The 19,623-nt window shown below is 35.6% G+C and overlaps 2 protein-coding genes and 1 pseudogene across 2 annotated transcripts; all 3 read right to left on the bottom strand.

The window, feature by feature from the left end:
- Positions 1-1,001: 1,001 nt before the first annotated feature.
- Positions 1,002-3,120, bottom strand: LOC136697502 (chemokine XC receptor 1-like). The gene is made up of 2 exons (XM_066672651.1): positions 2,965-3,120; positions 1,002-2,757 (listed from the first exon to the last, which is right to left on the bottom strand). Exons 1-2 carry the CDS (start codon positions 2,966-2,968, stop codon positions 1,766-1,768), a joined length of 996 nt encoding a protein of 331 aa, XP_066528748.1. The 5' UTR covers positions 2,969-3,120; the 3' UTR covers positions 1,002-1,765.
- Positions 3,121-4,974: 1,854 nt separating this feature from the next.
- Positions 4,975-6,385, bottom strand: LOC136697257 (chemokine XC receptor 1-like; annotated as a pseudogene).
- Positions 6,386-9,949: 3,564 nt separating this feature from the next.
- On the bottom strand, positions 9,950-11,165 carry LOC136697258 (chemokine XC receptor 1-like). Its single transcript, XM_066672296.1, is given in 3 exon segments — positions 9,950-10,136; positions 10,138-10,903; positions 11,162-11,165. Coding segments are annotated over 3 exon segments (957 nt in total).
- Positions 11,166-19,623: the final 8,458 nt, after the last annotated feature.

The raw sequence follows: 19,623 nt of genomic DNA on the forward strand, positions 1-19,623 counted from the left end.
GACTGGCGCCCCCTCCAGGGTGTATTCCCGCCTTGCGCCCAATGATTCCAGGTAGGCTCTGGACCCACCGCGACCCTGAATTGGATAAGCGGTTACAGATAATGAATGAATTATATTATATTATATATAATAATTAATTATATATGTAATTATATCTAGCTGGTATCTCTCAACCTCACACACCAGCTCTGGCATATTTCCACCCATTGACGGTTATGTTCCATTTACCAAGAACTGCCAAGCTCCATGATGCCAGGTACAACAAAATAAATATTAATTATACATTCATTATCTGTAAGCGCTTATCCAGTTCAGGATCACGGTGGGTCCAGAGCCTACTTGGAGTCATTGGGTGCAAGGCGGGAATACACACTGGAGGGGGTGCCAGTCCTTCACAGGGAAACACACACACACTTTTGAGTCACCAATCCACGTGTGTTTTTGGACTGTGGGAGGAAACCAGAGCACCCAGAGGAAACCCACACGGACACGGGGAGAACACACCAACTCTTCACAGACAGTCACCCGGAGCAGGAATCAAACCCACAACCTCCAGGACCCTGGAGCTGTGTGACTGCAACACTACCTGCTGTGCCACCCCTTAACTATACAACATAATAAATAAATTACATAATAAATCAATAATTAGTACAAAGCCTGTAGTAGTAATGTAGCATCACAATGATTTTAAAGGTGAAATTTTAAGGAAAATACCTAGTGTTGCTTTAATTTAATTAATGGTTTAAATATAAGTCATGTTATTTATGGTATTTTTCTTGAAACTATATGATTAATACAGTCAAACAGACAACCCGAGGGTCTACACAGGCCACTGGATCATTCAAAAAAGGCAATTTTGTCTCAAATTATGAACAGGGCAATTAAAACATGAGGATACATTGCAGATAGTCAGCTCCATGGTACAAACAAAAAAACAATATTGTTTTATTTGGACTTTAAAACAGAAATAAAATCATGGAAGTGCTGAATGAAAACCCTCAATCTCATAAATGTCAATCATTATGCAGTAATAAAAAGTGCAGCTGATACAGGGTGACAAACATAAACCATTCTGTGTTAATTATATAGATATAGAGCACCATCCCACACATTTGATTAATAAAAGTGAAGTTATTTATCAGTGCTTTTCTAATCATTCAAAATCTGAACCTGAACTCACTAATGCTCTTGTGGATGAATGCAGTCTCACAGCAATGCTCCAAGACTCCCAGCAGATGTTCTGAAGCCTCTGGATGTGTGTTCTAAATTTTTATGGTCTGCAATATCAGTTTTACTGTGTATATAAACCCACAAAAATATACACAATATTTTACAGCTACACAATAAACATTTTATTTACACTCATAATTATTACTTTATTTTAAAGTATTACAGATCTAGTTATTTTCACAAGTTTCAATTTTGACCATTTACTGATAATCAATTATTCATGCACAAAACCCAGCCAACATTTATCATAGTTTCATAACAAACAGTTAGTCAAAATTGTAGAAGAGCAATGCTGAACTAGAAGGAATGTGGTAACTTGGTGTAATTGTCTAAACCTTTGCTTTCAACAGTTTTCAAAACCTATTTATCTATACAAGGTATAAAAATAATATACTAATTATATATTTATTTAGGCATTCACTCTGTGACCATACTGTATCTTAACAGGGTCTGATAGTTATGTAATTACCTCCATAGTTGTTTCATGGTTCATAAAACGAGCCCGGAGAATCTTGGTGAGGTCCTTGAAGCTTTTTTACGAAAAAAAATAAATCTGTAGAAATGTCTTCACATGATTTCTGAATTTTTTCCCAACAAAAACATAAAACATTGGGTTAAGACAGCAGTGGGAGAAAGTGAGAAGTTTGAAGACGTAAAGTGAGTAATCAAGATGATCACTGACAATACAATCTGTAAAAGTCTGTATCCCATAATAAACTAATGACTGTAGAAATATGACAATGTTATATGGAGCCCAACCAACAAAGAACACAGCCACAATGCAGAAGATGAGCTTTATAGTCCTGTGTTTCTTTTTTGTTCGGCACTTGTGGACAGTCTGAACTATTCGTATGTAGCAAAAAGCCATGACCAAAACTGCAACCACAAAAAGACAGTTTTGTCCAATTGTAACAGCAATGATGGTCGTTGTGCTGTTAAACTCACAGTGAAGAGTGCTGGAGTCATTTGGGTCAGACATGACAGAGATTTGCACTGAGGCTGGTATTGCTGCTGCAGCACTCACCACCCAAGCCAAGACAGGAACAATAGCAACCTTTGGTCCTTTCTCTCTCAAACCTCTGTAGAACAGGGGGTGGACCACTGCTACATAGCGCTGAATAGTCAACAACATCAGGAACAACATGCTACTGTAAAATCCAACAAAGAAGACAAAGTTGACACCTTTGCACACTGCGTCTCCAAATATCCAGCCCCAGATGTAGTAACAGGCCCAAAATGGAAGTCCAAGAGTGAACATCAGGTCAGACACAGCCAAGTTGAGGATGACGAGGTTGGTCAATGATTTCAGGGACTCGTAGAGGATAAGGATCAACAGAACCATTACGTTACCAATGAGACTGAGAATTATCACGATGGTAAAGAATATGGGAATTGCAATAGATCCAACTCTTACTACAGTTTCCTTGTCACATATTTCATCAGTTTCATTATCATAATAATAATCATACATCTGTAAACGTGTATTTTCCTCATCATACATATAATACAGCGATGAACTTGTATTTTCTGGAAAGCAAAGACAAAAACAAATCAGTCTCCTTCCAGTACAATGCTTCACTTGACCACACATAAGGTAAGGAACTTATGTTTCTGCAGAAAGGTCATACATACATCATCTGTGAATTTATAAGGTACAGTTATTTTAATCAATACTAGATTTAAATCCAAGAACAAACAACAGGTTTTACTCAGAGTTAAAAAGGCTGAACTTACCCATTTTTTGTGCCCAATTATTGTAATTCTTTGTTTGTGGAACTGTTTACCTTTCTCCAACGTGAGAACCAGAAAAAAGATGTTTTTTTAGACTTTTAACGTAACTTCTATTCTGAAAAATATATAGAGTCAATTTATTAGAAAAATTCAGAAGAGGTTCGTTCTTAAAGAACAAAAGCGTGTGTCCCCTCTACTTTTCCTAACATGTTCATATATTGTTCACACAAAGGAACTGAAAGAGCTTTTTTGTATAATGTGCAGTATTTATATTGCTTGCAAAGCACCTTTAGTTCTTCTGTTACTTCTTTTTTTTATTATTATTATTTTCCAAGATCAATAACTCAAGAACTGCTTTACCTCAAAACTATTTTTTTGAAGATATTAAAAACAAGTATTATTCTGCCACATAAAATGTAACTTAGCCATGAAGACATTTGTGTCCATGTCAAGCTAAAGCTCTACAGAGACTAAGATTTACAGTTCAGTGGACCCATTATTCACTTTCTGTTTTGAAAAAAAATTAAAAATAAATTTTCAAAGAATTAAAAACAGGAAAATGCTCTTTCTGTTTCTGAAGCTGTGGTCAGCATGACTCGAGGTTCATACAGTATGGTTTGAACCAGCTGTAAATAAATAGATGACTAAATAAATAAACCATGACACTTTCCAGGCTCTGTCATTTTATTAATGCTTCTGGTTCTGTCCTGGTTAAAACAGACAGTGGCTCTGTGAAGTGATACAGCCTTGGTTCCCATCAAAACTGGTGCAAAATCAGGTCAGTTCTCTGGATGGCACCAAGGTTTATGAATCCTCAAAGGAACCAGTTAAAGAACCAGAGTTCATGGTCAAAAAGGACAATGACAGAGTGAAAAAATTATTTTATCTTGTGGAATGTTGATAAACAAAAATCTATTTTTCCTGTCCACTATCTTAAAACCTAACAATGAACAATAATATTGAACCTGGTATGATCTCAATAAAACACGTGAGGTTTGTCCTATAATGTGATATATTGGCACTGCAGTTCTGATCTTTGTGTCTCTGCCAGTGGCCTTGTGTTTACAACCACAGTTCACCAGTGACATTATCTCACACTATAACAGGAACTGTGAGTGTTGCAATGGAAATTTTACATATGTTTCTTTTGAAAGACCTTGTCTGCTTGTTTCGTCTGCATATTAATTTCTAATCGTCAACAGAACCCACAAACTTAGTGTATATCTGGTTAGTTTGAGTTCAGTGCTTTATCAGAACAAACATTCTGTCCCTCATCTTCTATGTCAAACTGAGATATCTCTAAGAAAACTAAGCTTGCAGAAACATAGAGTGATTATTTTATGGTTAAGACGTATAACTCATATAAACTCTCTGTAAAAACATCTTCTTTGTCCACATTCACATAGTACTCTGTGGTATTGTATGTTGACCATCTTAAGGTAATATAAAGTACTTTCTGATTGCAAATGCTCTGTTAGATTTCAGTTCTTAATACTTATGTTTATTTTCTCTACCACAACTGTATTTTACTGTATATTACTGTATTGTATGTAACTGTATATTACTGCTTAAGTAAAAATTTCACCATAAACATACAATTATCTTTTTATCTCACAGTTCACACATAACAGAGTTATTATTGTTGTTTTAATTTTGAGCATTTCAATGTATTTGTGGATTTTAATTTTACATGTATCTAACACAGTAACAAATGTCATTTCATCTGTGAAGGGTCCAAACCTTTTTGACCCTTTTTAGACAAATTTCACCCATTAGCGTTATCTATCATAACCATCAACAGCTAATATAAAGATAATCAATACATTCAGCCTCAGAGTTTTATTTTGATTGTTCAGAATGTACACAGTATCTTGTGGTGTGTGTTAATACAAACAATACACATTAAACACAGGTCATTTCTGCGCTTAACATGTAAAATGGCATATATTACTGGAAACATTTAAACTTCTATCTCATGCTCTGGGAGCAGTCATTCTAATTATGACCCCCAATATTTGAACAGTCAGAGAATTGTATAACTGCTCGTATAGATGTCTCAGTATTATAACACTGAGCACTGAGTCTGAACTGTTGTAATTTCTTGCTGGTCGTGGTCTGTGTCACGTTGCCTTTGGAAAACCTTCTGTGAAATCATCTTCAAATGGTTTCTGAATTTTACATCAACAAAAGCATAAAACACTGGATTAAGACAGCAGTGGGAAAATGCGAGAAATTTGAAGACATAAAGTGCATAATCAAGATGATCACTAACATTACAATCTAAAAGAGCCTCAATCCCATGACGACTTAATGACTGCAGAAATATGACAATGTTATAAGGAGCCCAGCTAACAAAGAACACAACCACAATGCAGAAGATCAGCTTTATGTTCCTGTGTCTCCTTTGGGCTTCTGTCCTGAAGACAGTCTGAAGAATTTGTATCTAGCAAAAACTCATGACAACAAAAGCACTTACAAAGAAAAAGTTTGGTAAATATGTCACAACAAATATGCCAGATTCACTGTTTTGTTCACAGTGAAGAGTGTTGGTGTCTTCTAGGTCAGATTTGACAGAGTTTTGCACTAATGCTTGTATTGCTGCTGCAGCACTCACCACCCAAGCCAAGATGGGAACAACTGCAAACTTCTGACATGTCTCCCAGTCCGACAGAGGGTAGACCACCGCTACATAGCGCTGAATAGTCATCAGCATCAAGAACAATATGCTACTGTAAAATCCAATAAAGAAGACAAAGTTGACACCTTTGCACATTGCGTATCCAAATATCCAGCCCCAGATGTAGTAACAGGCCCAAAATGATAGTCCAAGAGTGAACATCAGGTCAGACACAGCCAAGTTGAGGATGAAGATGTTGATCAATGATTTCAGGGACTCGTAGAAGGCAAGGATCACCAGAACCATTACGTTACCAATGAGACTGAGAATGACCACTATGTTAAAGAATATGGGAATTGCAATAGATCCAACTCTTGCTACATATTCCCGGGAGCAAAAATCTGATTAACCATTAACATAATCAGTATTACATTCATTTGTAGGTGTATTGATCTGTTCTGTAAAACAAAGAAAATAACTTTTAAACATATTAAGAACAGAGGACTAATCTTAAGTATTTCTTAGCATTACTCAGACATATTTTTTAAATGTCCCAAAGATATATTTTAGGAGAAAAATAATATATTCTGGTGCTCTGAATGAAAAATATGAAGACAGAGATGGAGCACGATGGTAAATAATATGGAAAAGCATTGGATCCAATTATTGCTACAGTTTCCATTAGACATATTTAATCTGCAAAAAGTCATAAATACATCAAGTGAGGAAAGTTACAAAGTACAGTGATTTTAATCATTACTACCTTTAAATAAAAGAAAAAGAGTTTGAAAAGTTGTACATACCCATTTCTTCTTTGCGCAATGATTTACTTTGAAAGTGTTAACTGTGGAAATGAAAAGTGAAAAAAGGTGGTTTTGTTTTAAAAGAAAAGCTCTATTCTGGGGAACAAAAACAAATCAGGATATGAGAGCAATTCAGTGCAATTCAGGAGAGGTTGGTTCTTAATAAACCTTTTGGCTCTAGAATTACTGAAAAATAGCTAATTGTCAAATTTGAATGATTATTACTTTTTTAAATGATTTGAATAAATTAAAATAGTTTCCTTTTTGTGTAAAAGGACATTTTAAAATAGAAACGTGTGTTTTTGACCCTAATATGGTTTACACATGCTTCCAATTAACTCCTAAATGCCATAAAATATAGATGCGGTGTTTTATTTATTTATTTTTTGTTTGTTTGTTTTTTTTGTCACCATAAATGACTCTAGAGACATCAACAGTGATCCACAGATGTTGATTTATTTATAGAACTTTACCAGAAAATGTTCAGAGTGTTCCAAATGTATTTGTTTTGATATTTATTCAAGTCTAAATAGAGAATTTCAGTGTGGTATTGCATAGTATTTTTTTGTGAATCGAAATTTGTTTCATAATGTTTTGTTTTGTTTTGTTTTATGATTTACTTCCAATATATATTACATGGTTTATGTTTGGGCTATGAAAAGCCATTTTGGGCATTATTAGGTTCTGACAAGCAAAAATGGACTAACTAGGAATGTATATATTAGTCCTTTTGGCATAATTGTGGTAATAAATATCCAAAGTGTCAAAAATGATGTCAAACAGTGCTCAATCACCTTGAATAAGGCGTTAAATTAATGGTTAGGGTGCCCTCTCTGGCCGGTAAATGGTATTGCATGATAAATGTGTATTTCCTTGTATAAAACATAAGATGAAAACTTCATACAATATTTTTTTTTACAAATAAGGATTGCACATAGTTTGCTTAAGGCAGATTTCTCATTATCTGTCTTTATACTCCACTTCAACTGAAAGATCACAGTTCCAGCTTTCATATAACACTTTAATTATACAAATATATAAAATAATAAATAAAAAAGCTATGAAGCAGAGAATGTGACAGTTACTAGTCTGAAACCACTGGTGGTTTCATGGAGCTAATCAAAGTGTCCCTTTTCCCCAACTTCTTTACGTTGTTCACCCCAAGGAAATGAAAGAGATTTTTTGTTTAGTGTGCAGTAATTATAGTGCTTGCAAAGCATCTTTATTTCTTCTGCTACTTCTTATTATTTTCCAAGATCAATAACTCAACATCTGCCTAACCTAGAAAATGTTAATTTTTTGGTGTGTAGGTCTTTTAAAACATGTGTTGGATTTGACTTTGTATTTTTACACATCAGACTTTTTAAGGTATTAAATACCTCTACCCTGATCAAAGCTCTTCAAGTATTATTCCACCACATAAAACCAAACCTAGCCATAAACACGTCTGTGTGCATTTCAAACTAAAGCTCCACAGAGACTAAAAATTTATGGTGAAGCAGACCTGTTATTCACTTTCTTATTTAAAAAAATAAATGAATAAATAAAAAATAAAAGGAATTTTGCAAGGAAATAAAAATAAGAAAATGCTCCTTTGTTTTCTTGAGCTGTGGTCATTGTGACTCAAGGCTCATTCACTGCTGTAAAAAAAGAAAAGTAGATAAACAATAACAGTTTCCTGCCACTATCGATTTATTTATGGCTCTGGTTCTGTCCTGGTTTAAACAGACAGCGGCTCTATGAATTGACACAGCTTTGATTCCCATCAAAACTCATGCAAACTCAGGCCTCTGGATGGTACCAAGTTTCATGGATCCTGAAAGGAACCAGTTAAAGAACCAGAGTTCATGGTCGAAAAAGGCCAACAATAGAGTGGATCTATTTTGCCTTGCAGAATGTCTTCGTGATGTTGCTCGTCGTTGTCACATTTTAATTCAAATAAAATTCCAGATATTTTTAAAGCTTTCACAAATGTCTCAGCTGTAGATCTCAGTCTGTTACCCAGCATGAATTGTGTGCAGTTGTGGAACTGTTGTGATGCTTCAGGTGTAGGTTTCTCTGTAGTCGTGATGTCAGCAAGAGGGGAACATTCAGTTGAACTTTGGCAGTGTGGAGCAGGATACTTTTTGGGTTCTGAGAGCAGGCAGCCACAGGCAGGATATGGTCAAATCTATTAAACAGCTTTTCAAAATATGCCAAAATATTATGATCTAATGCCAACACAGAAATATAAACATGCAGTCATTTCAGTAGTTTCTCAAACACAGACAACCAAAATAATAAGTTGGGTTTATTTTATATTTGTAAATTAAATCATGTACAGTTATAAAAACTGGGTTTGATAGAGGAACATTGCAAAACATTATTGTGACAAAAGCATACATTGATAAAACATCCAGATTGTTATACCTTTTTTACTAAGAACAACTTGGCGGTTTTTGTAAACTCCATTAACATGCCAAGTTTCTTAATGGAATAAAGAGCATCAAAAAGCAAAAATACTAGATGTGTTTCTAAGGAGAATTACATCTCAAGTACTTCACTATATCTTCAAATGAAAATCAACTATGTTGCCACTATCACCTCTGGCAAAATTGCTCTGTGCATGGGAGAAGTGAGGGAAAATATTACACAGCTTCTCTAGTCAGCTTGATTTATAGCTATAGTTTAATTTCACTCATTAGCGTTGTCTATCATAACCACAGACCGCTAATATAATGATAACTAATATTAGGCTCAGCCTCAGTGTTTTATTTTGATTGTCCAAAATGTACACAGTATCGTGTGGTGTGTGTTAATTCACACTAAACACTACATTCAACACAAGTCATTTCTGCGCTAAACATGTAAAATGGCATATATTACAGAAAACATTTAAACTTCTATCTTATGCTCTGGGAGGGAGCAGGCATTCTAATTATGAGGGGCCAGGCAACAAGAAGGATTTGTTCAATAATTATTATATTAATCATATCGATACATGTAATTTTCTTTTCTTATACCAGTAAAACCAGTATTTTAACACCTAAACTTATTGGAGAGGGTTGTACTTACAGAGAATATGAGATACAGAATCATTGGACGGGTTTAATTATATGTTTATAAGGAAAGACACATAAAAAAGACACCACCATTAAGGATCTACAGTGTATATTACACACCAACCTGTAAACCATAAAAATTGTTTTTTCTTTTAGTTTTACAATAACAGAGTTCATCTGTTGCTCTGCATACTTTGTTCTTCAATAGTCAGGGCCACTACGGAGCAGATATGTTTGGGTTGTGGATTATCCTCAGTGCTGCATTGACACTGACGTGGTGGTGTTGTTTTCATATGTATTGTACTGGTCCAAGTGGATCAGACACACACACTAGAATTTTTAAATTTGTTACTGTTTCTGCTGGACTAAGAATAGTCCTATAACCAAAAATATCCAGCCAACAGTGTCCTGTGTCCACGGACATCTGACCAATGTAATAGGTGTGTATAACAGAATGAACAGTGAGTGGGCACAGTGTTTACAACTCAAGCAGCACTGCTAGAACTGCTCGTATAGATGTCTCAGTATTATAACACTGAGCACTGAGTCTGAACTGTTGCAATTCGTTGCTGGTCGTGGTTTGTGTCCCATTGCCTTTGGAAAACCTTCTGTAAAATCATCTTCAAATGGTTTCGAAATTTTACACCAACAAAAGCATAAAACACTGGGTTAAGACAGCAGTGGGAAAATGCGAGAAATTTGAAGACAAAGTGCATAATCAAGATGATCACTAACATTACACTCTGAAAAAGCCTCGATCCCATGACGACTTAATGACTGCAGAAATATGACAATGTTATAAGGAGCCCAGCTAACAAAGAACACAAACACAATGCAGAAGATCAGCTTTATTGTCCTATGTCTCCTTTGGGCTCGGGTCCTGAAGACAGTCTGAAGAATTCGTATGTAGCAAAAACTCATGACAACAAAAGCACTTACAAAGAAAACGTTCTGTAAATATGTCACAACAAATACACCAGATTCACTGTTTAGTTCACAGCGAAGAAGAGTGGGGTCGTCTAGGTCAGATATGACAGTGCTTAGCACTGAGGCTGGTATTGCTGCTGCAACACACACCACCCAAGCCAAGATAGGAACAAATACAAACTTCTGACCTGTCTCCCAGTCCGACAGAGGGTAGACCACCGCTACATAGCGCTGAATAGTCATCAGCATCAAGAACAATATGCTACTGTAAAATCCAATAAAGAAAACAAAGTTGACAACTTTGCACACTGCGTCTCCAAATATCCAGCCCCAGATGAAGTAACAGGCCCAAAATGGAAGTCCAAGAGTGAACATCAGGTCAGACACAGCCAAGCTGAGGATGAAGATGTTGGTCAGTGATTGCAGGGATTCGTAGAGTACAAGGATCACCAGAACCATTACGTTACCAATGAGACTGAGAATGATCACAATGGTAAAGAATATGGGAATTGCAATAGATCCAACTCTTGCTACATATTCCTTGGAGCAATAATCTGATTGATATAATATATAATCAGTATTATATTCATTTGTTGTTGCAGTGATGTCTTCTGTAAAACAAAGACAAGGACATTTAAACACTAAGAACAGATGATTAATTTTAAGCGCATCTTAAGCCATATTCATTTTTTAATATCCCAAAGATATATTTCAGGAGTAAAATTACATACTCTGGTGCTATGAATAAAAACAAGCTTAATAATCAAAAGAACTAGTGGCCATGTAATTAAATTTATAATAACTTTACTAACCCATTTTAGTCTTCTGTTGCTGGCTGCTCTTTATTCCACAGATAAATATTTAGTCAGAAGTTCTATCAGTAGCTCATCCCAAATATAGTAGGAAAGAATGATATCCAATGGTATCTTCTCTCACAGATCGAGTAGAACAACACTGAAGTGTAGTTTTATGATCAATTCACTAAAGATAAAGGTTTCCCCTCCCCTAAAATCAGACACATTTCCTATTTCTTATGAATACACAATGGAAAGGTTGATGTATTAAATACCTCTTTTTTTAACACAGTGCAGGCATTATATAATGTGTTACAGCAGCACCAATCCTAAATGGAGAACTTCCATCCATTGGTTCCACCCCCTCCTAACTGAGCCTGTGTTGACTAAACTCAACAAGCATAGTCCTCTGAAAACAAATATGTAAATATATAATGATATATAACAACATTATTTGATCTTGGCCACCTAAACTTTGCATTTGAATGTACGACAACACTTGGTGTAAGAAGCATTTTTCATATTTAATAGATGGAAGAAATTTGCTTAAAAATCTTCATTTGAAAATTTGTGTTTGATCTTGACAGAAATGTTCTCTGAACTGTCTACAGTCTAATTTATATAATCTTGAAATAAATAACAGGCAAAATAGAAAACTGACAAATAAACACAGTGTACTCTGTACTGATAGTAATGTTCATGTTATTCTTAGGTGTGTTCTAGCTATGTCACATTAGCAAGTAGGCCATTGCTTATAAGAATGGTTCTTTGGAAGTTTGCATTCTCAGTGGTTTACTAGTGTCTGTGTAATGTCTTAAAGTCTTTGAAAAGTCATGAATGTATATTTTTCTGTTTTATATTAACTTAATTTTTAAATTAATATAAAACTTGGTTTAATATAACTTAATATTAAATTAATTATGCCATTATTTCTGTTTGACTTCCCAAGATCTGTAGAAAGTTGTTCAATTATCTGATATAACATTTATATTGTGATACTAACCTAAATAAAACCACAAGAAAAATATTACTGCCACATTATCATATGAAAGTGGTATACATTGAAAAGGGAAAAAAAATAAAAACAATAAGTAGCACAGTTGCAATAAAGGCGGTGTTCCTGTCAGTAATCCTTGGAAACATGTATGTTGTGATATTATGCCTTAATAGATCAAAGCCACAAGAAAAATATTCATTCATTATCTGTAACCGCTTAACCAGTTCAGGGTCACGGTGGGTCCAGAGACTACCTGGAATCATTGGGCGCAAGGAAAGAATACACCCTGTAGGGGGTGCCAGTCCTTCACAGGGCAACACAGACACACACCCACACACACACACCCACACACACACACCCACACACACACACGGACACTTTTGAGTCGCCAATCCACCTACCAAGGTGTGTTTTTGGGAGGAAACCCACGCAGACATGAGGAGAACACACCAAACTCCTCATAGACCCAGCCCACAGACAGTCACTCGGAGCAGGACTGCGACACTACCCGCTGGCCCAACGTGCCGCCCTAAGAAAAATATTACCGACTTATTTTCGAATAAAAGCTGTAAAAACCATAAATGGGGATAAATGCCATGGGTTGTAGGTTTGAACCCCACCTTGTGTGACTGTAAAAAATGTGACCCATTAGTTACTTAAAAAAATTATGGCAACAAAGTGACACTTAATATTAATGAGTAGGTTCTAATTTTCCAACTTTTAAGTAACATTCATTGAATAAATTAACTAAATTTAAGCAAGAAGATTATGTAAATGTCAATAAAATGCAGTTAAAATGTGTTGGATTTAGTAATAACATGCCTAAATATGAATTAATATAGCTCAAAAATATTGAGTAAGTTCAACTTAATTTCACAAGGAAAGGACTATTTATCTGAGAAAACTTAATTAATATTTACTAAATATCTTGCAAGTATTGATTTACATTTACCAAATATCTGGCAAAAATTGAGTAGCATGTACTAGGATTCTGGAGAAAGCTTGTTTCTATTTACTGATTATAATAACTTTACATCTATTCAATAATATCACGTGTCACTTTGTTGCCATAATTTTTTTATTTTAAATCTACTTAATATGTCCTTTTTGTGCCATGTTTGAGTCAACAGGTCAATATGCATGAAAATAATACCAGGTAAACATTTATTCAACTCTTGCAAAATTTATTCATACAAAATTTAAAAATTGATACAACTACATCAAAGATCACAGGCAGAATATATTTTGGGGATGTGATGCATGGGCAAACTTGTTGGTGCACTTAAATCTCAACAATGTTTTGAGACTGCACTCATCTTATACCAGATCAATTTAATTAGGATTCAGCATGCACCTGCAAATAGATGAATATTAGTTTTAACTTCATAAGCAAGTGTAATGTTTTAGTGTTGGTCTTTTCTATTCATCTATCTGCAGGTGCATCCTGAGTCCTAATTAGATTGACTGGGTATAATTGTTAACAAAATATGATCTCTTGTATTTGAAATACATTATGTACATAAAATATACACAGACATAACCTTGCTGTACAGTCAAATAATTTAAACCGGGCTGTAGACAGTGAGCAAACACAGGTCATAACATTTTATAGAAATGATTGGAATTTTTCTTGCTTTTAAAAAGTACTAATTATAACTCCGGTAAAGTTGGTTTCATATTCGCATATTCAGATTTCTTTCTTCAATAGCTCTCAAACGGTGCATGCAAATGACTTAAAACTTGCAAAGTATTGTTTTTGGGATCCAAGACAAGCAGCTACAACTCAGTTTATGTCAGAAATGTTTGCCATTTAAAAAACACGAAATATATTGTTTTCTATGGGCTGCCGCAATCTCCGCGAGAGCTAAGGGACCGTTTACAAACTACACTACACAGTAAAAACGAAAGTGACGAACCTCACACATGATGTATACTACATCTGTTATTTTGGTAAATTTAACCCTTACTGGCCCGTGGTGATACATTTTTCATTATAAATTTCAATAGCTTTTGAACCTTTGATGATATTGTTTCAAAACAAGTTGTATTTGATCAAGTGCCACCCACATGACATACTACACCACTTATTTTCGGAAATTTAACCCTTACTGGCCTGTGGTGATACATTTTTCATTATTAATTTCAATAGCTTTTGAATGTTTTATGATATTGTTTCAAAACAAGTTGTATTTGATCAAGTGCCACCCACATGACATACTACACCTGTTATTTTGGCAAATTTAACCCTTACTGGCCCGTGGTGATACATTTTTCATTATTAATTTCAATATCTTTTGAAGGTTTTATGATATTGTTTCTAAACAAGTTGTATTTGATCAAGTGCTACCCACATGACGTACTACACCTCTTATTTTGGCAAATTTAACCATTGCTGGCCCGTGGTGATACATTTTTCATTATTAATTTCAATAGCTTTTGAATGTTTTATGATATTGTTTCAAAACAAGTTGTATTTGATCAAGTGCCACCCACATGACATACTACACCTCTTATTTTGGCAAATTTAACCCTTACTGGCCCGTGGTGATACATGTTTCATTATTAATTTCAATAGCTTTTGAATGTTTTATGATATTGTTTCAAAACAAATTGTATTTGATCCAGTGCCACCCACATGACATACTACACCTCTTATTTTGGCAAATTTAACCCTTACTGGCCCGTGGTGATAAATATTTCATTATAAATGTCAATAGCTTTTGAACCTTTGATGATATGATTTCTAAACTAATTGTATTTGATCAAGTGCCACCCACATGACATACTACACCTCTTATTTTGGTCAATTTAACCCTTACTGGCCCATGGTGATGGGTTTTTGAAAATAAAATTCAATAGCTTTTTAACCTTTTATGATATTGTTTCTAAACCAGTTGTATTTGAACAAGTGCCACCCACATGACATACTACACCTCTAATTTTGGTCAATTTAACAATTAATGGCCCATGATGATGCATTTTTGAGAATACATTTCAATAGCTTTTGAATGTTTAATGAATTTGCTCAAAAAGAACATGTAGCTGTTTGAATGAAGTAATGGTGGGGTAGGCAATAATTTGAGCAGCTTTTTTAACAGGTTTTAAAATATTTTTATCGACCAACTGTCAATATTTTGCAGAATGTAAGTATATACACACAAAACAACAGCAATAGTTATAATCCAAAAAAATTACTTTCAATGTAAAAATTAAGTTGTCTGACTCATGAGAGACATAACTTTTGCCAGAGGTGTACATACAGTAGGTGTATGCAAAACGTTGGTGTATCCACAGGATACATTTAAAGAAAGCTGGAGCAGACATTCCCAGAAACAGAGACTACCTTCTGTAATGCATAAGATGAGATGTGTTGCTACTTGTCTTAGACAATGTCCTAGATCCACAATGGCCCTTTACAGACAAACAGTCTCTGTTTCTGGGAATGTCTGCTCCAGCTTTCTTCAAATGTATCCTATGGCCCCACCACGGGCCAGCAATGATTAAATTTGCCAAAATAACAGGTGTAGTATGTCATGTGGGTGGCACTTGATCAAATACAACTTGTTTAGAAACAATATCAAAAAAGGTTCAAAAGCTATTGAACTTTTTATTCAAAAATCTATCACCATAAGCCAGAAATGGTTAAATTTGCCAAAATAACAGGTGTAGTATGTCATGTGGCTTGCACTTTATCAAATACAACTTGTTTAGAAACAATATCATCAAAGGTTCAAAAGCTACTGAAATTTATTTTCAAAAACCCATCACCACGGGCCAGTAATGGTTAAATTGGACAAAATAAGAGGTGTAGTATGTCATGTGGGTGGCACTTGATCAAATGATATTGTTTCAAAACAAGTTGCATAAAACCTTCAAAAGCTACTGAAATTTGTAATGAAAAATGTATCACCACGGGCCAGTAATGGTTAAATTTGCGAAAATAAGTGGTGTAGTATGTCATGTGGGTGGCACTTGATCAAATACAACTTGTTTAGAAACAATATCATCAAAAGTTCAAAAGCTATTGAAATTTGTAATGAAAAATGTATCACCACGGGACAGTAAGGGTTAAGTTTACCAAAATAAGAGTTGTAGTACGTCATGTAGGTGGCACTTGATCAAATACAATTTGTTTAGAAACCATATCATCAAAGGTTCAAAAGCTATTGAAATTTATAATAAAAAATGTATCACCACGGGCCAGTAAGGGTTAAATTTACCAAAATAACAGGTGTAGTATGTCATGTGGGTTGCACTTGATCAAATACAATTTGTTTAGAAACAATATCATAAAACCTTCAAAAGCTATTGAAATTTGTAATGAAAAATTTATCACCACGGGCCAGTAATGGTTAAATGCATCAAGGTAAGAGATGTAATATACATCATGTGTGAGGTAAGGGTTAAATTTACCAAAATAACAGATGTAGTATACATCATGTGTGAGGTTCGTCACCTTCGTTTTTACTGTGTAGTGTAGTTTGTAAACGGTCCCTTAGCTCTCGCGGAGATGGCGGCAGCCCATAGTAAACAATATATTTCGTGTTTTTTAAATGGCAAACATTTCTGACATAAACTGAGTTGTAGCTGCTTGTCTTGGATCCCAAAAACAATACTTTGCAAGTTTTAAGTCATTTGCATGCACCGTTTGAGAGCTGTTGAAGAAAGAAATCTGAATATGCGAATATGAAACCAACTTTACCGGAGTTACTTTAACAGAAACCATCGGGTATATGGCGCGAAAAGAGAAAATGCGATTGGGAAATAGATTTAAAAAAAAACTTAGCAGAAAAACAAAGAGATTAAAAATAAAAACAAATAGGTGTTCCTACACAATATTATGAAAACATGCATTCTGATATATTGAGTATGGAATGCTAACATAATACGTAAAATGTTAAATGTTTAGTAAACAGACGAATCATTGGCACTAATTTCGTGGTGTGCAGTGTTCCTCTAATTTGCTGAACTCTATTCAAACGCAGCTCTGTGTATGAAGTGAGAGTGCGCTAGTGCTGCAATGACCGTTTGAAAGTGTACTCTCACAGAGACTGAGCGTCGTGTCATGGCTTCATTATACCGTCAACAGACACATGAAACAACATGCAAACTACAGAAAGCACAACATCAGCTTCTTAAAACCGTAATTCAGGATTGTAATCACAAAAACACTTTTTTTAATCAAACGTTGTTCCTCACCATCAGCTAACTCTCCAGTCTGTGCTCGAAACCGGTCTTTACGAAGCACCAGTGTTTGTAAATAAACCGCCTCAGTTCCCTGCTAGGCCTCTCTCTCCCTGCTCATAGCAGAGGCATCTGGTGTTGTTTTAGACAGAGAAAAGAACTCCAAACTTTGAAAACAACGAACAGAAATGAGGATTACTCTATTCCTGCTCCATGGTTTTGCGGTTTCGGATCTCTTAAGGTGGAAATGCCTCCAAACTCCGGAGATGGCTAACTGCATTAGCGACAGTGCTACAAACTAAACACCTCGAGTTACAAATGAGTGTCTCTGGTAAATCAATCAGTGAATTAAAAACTTACACACAAGTTAAACTTCATCCACATACAAACAACTGTCGTCCCCCCCCCCCAAACACACCGGTCCACCTTAAAAATGCGGAGCTTAGAACTGCGTGTCGCCACATTTAAGAGCGCCTCAAACAAAATACACAGATTTAGATAAAAAAATTGTTATATTACTGTTAATAATTTAAAAGCTGTTCACTTTGGGAAGTCCTGGGACGTTCAGAACCAAACAATGCTGGTGTCCACGAGTTTCAAAATGCGTTGGGCGGAAGTGTACGATGATTAAAATTAAAGACCTCCCAATGAGTAAAATCTATTGCATTTTCTGGATCTTTGGTGTTACTCATAAAATATGAATAAATTCTATTCAACATATCCCAGCTAATTTTATTTAGCCAAAACTGTGTAAATTGCAATTAATACTTTGTTCAAATTTGTTGAATTTAGCTCAATTTTATTTCAAACTACATGAAGTCTTTTTATTAAGTGCAAGTTACTATTAGTTTTTAACTAAATATTAATTTACCCAGTCCCACTTTTTACAGTGTGGATTTTGTTGCACCGTGGGATTATGGATCGCACCCATCTTCATGGTTCAGTCCTTCCGTGCGTCTGCCATGTTTAACAGGAAGAGAAAACAAATGCAGTTTTATTTTAGAGTTAACCTATTAACAACAATTTTCCAATTCAATTTATTTTCCTGATCGAGACATTTATTTCAACAAAACCTGGCTGCACCCCCACCCCCCACTTGTGTTTGTGTGTGACCATAGAGGTCATACAGTGACTGATAATGTCAGTTTTAGCTTAACCCCTTCAGACCCGCATTTTTTCTGCTGGGCCAAAAAAATTTTTTCAAACTGATTCTAACTCCTCTCTAACATAAAAACAAAGTGGAAAAAACATATTTTTGCTAACTCATGTTTATAACAGTATTTTTTCATGTCCATTCCAATGGACACCACAACACAATGGGCGTAAAATGTCATAAAAACGTAAGAAAGGTATAGCTGAGTTTTTCCACATGGTAGTCAATCAGGTATGACCTAAACATCTGGAACTGGATGTTTGCAAGTGTTTGAGTCTGTGTACAGTTCTGAACATGCACATGAACTTGATAGGCATATCACAGCATGGATAGGGAACAGCAGTGAGGGCATCACCTCTGGACGGAACACCATCACAAACTGGGCCTTCTTTTTGTCCCACCGCTGCACTTCATCCATTCTGCCAACACCAACGAAGTTGGAGGCCATGAGAACTGGTCTGTTGTCATACCATTTGACCAATGCCACCTTACCATCACAGCTTACAACTTCATCACAGCTTCCTCGAGGCTTTTTGGCCATCTCTTTGTCAGACTGTAGAGGAGGCCTGGCAAAGCGAGAGACCCTTGCTGTCCCAGCGGCATGAATTTTCCTCTCAGCCAGCAGCTCCATAAGATTGTACGTTGTGAAGTAGTTGTCAAAATACAATTTGTGGTTGGCCTCTTTGATTCGCTGGCTAAGATGGTACACCACTCCAGCTCCAAGTCCCAGCTACTTTCTGTGCTGTTGTGATAGCTCCATTGTAGTGCCTTGGTGCAGCAGGAAGTCATAGGCCATGCCACTTTTCCCACACAGGAAGTATATTTTCACCCCCCATGGGTGTGGCTTACCTTTGATGAATTGCTTGAAAAAACAGAGTTCCGTGAAATGGTACCATTTGTTCATCAATGCAAAGGTTCTCCTCTAGTGGAAGCTCCAAGCATCTACGGCGTATGGCATCATAGAGAGGACGTATTTTGAAAAACACATCATTGTTCTCAGCTGGCTTCTCCAAATTGTTGACCAAATGCAAGTGTGACCAGAGCTGGAAGAATCTGTCACGGGGCATGGTGTTTTGAAAAATACCAATGTCCATCCCAGCTTCCCAGTACATGGAAACTCTTGGCATATCCTCCTGTCCTCCTCTG

This window comes from Hoplias malabaricus, chromosome 5 (genome assembly GCF_029633855.1).
Source record: "Hoplias malabaricus isolate fHopMal1 chromosome 5, fHopMal1.hap1, whole genome shotgun sequence".
NCBI lineage: Eukaryota > Metazoa > Chordata > Actinopteri > Characiformes > Erythrinidae > Hoplias > Hoplias malabaricus.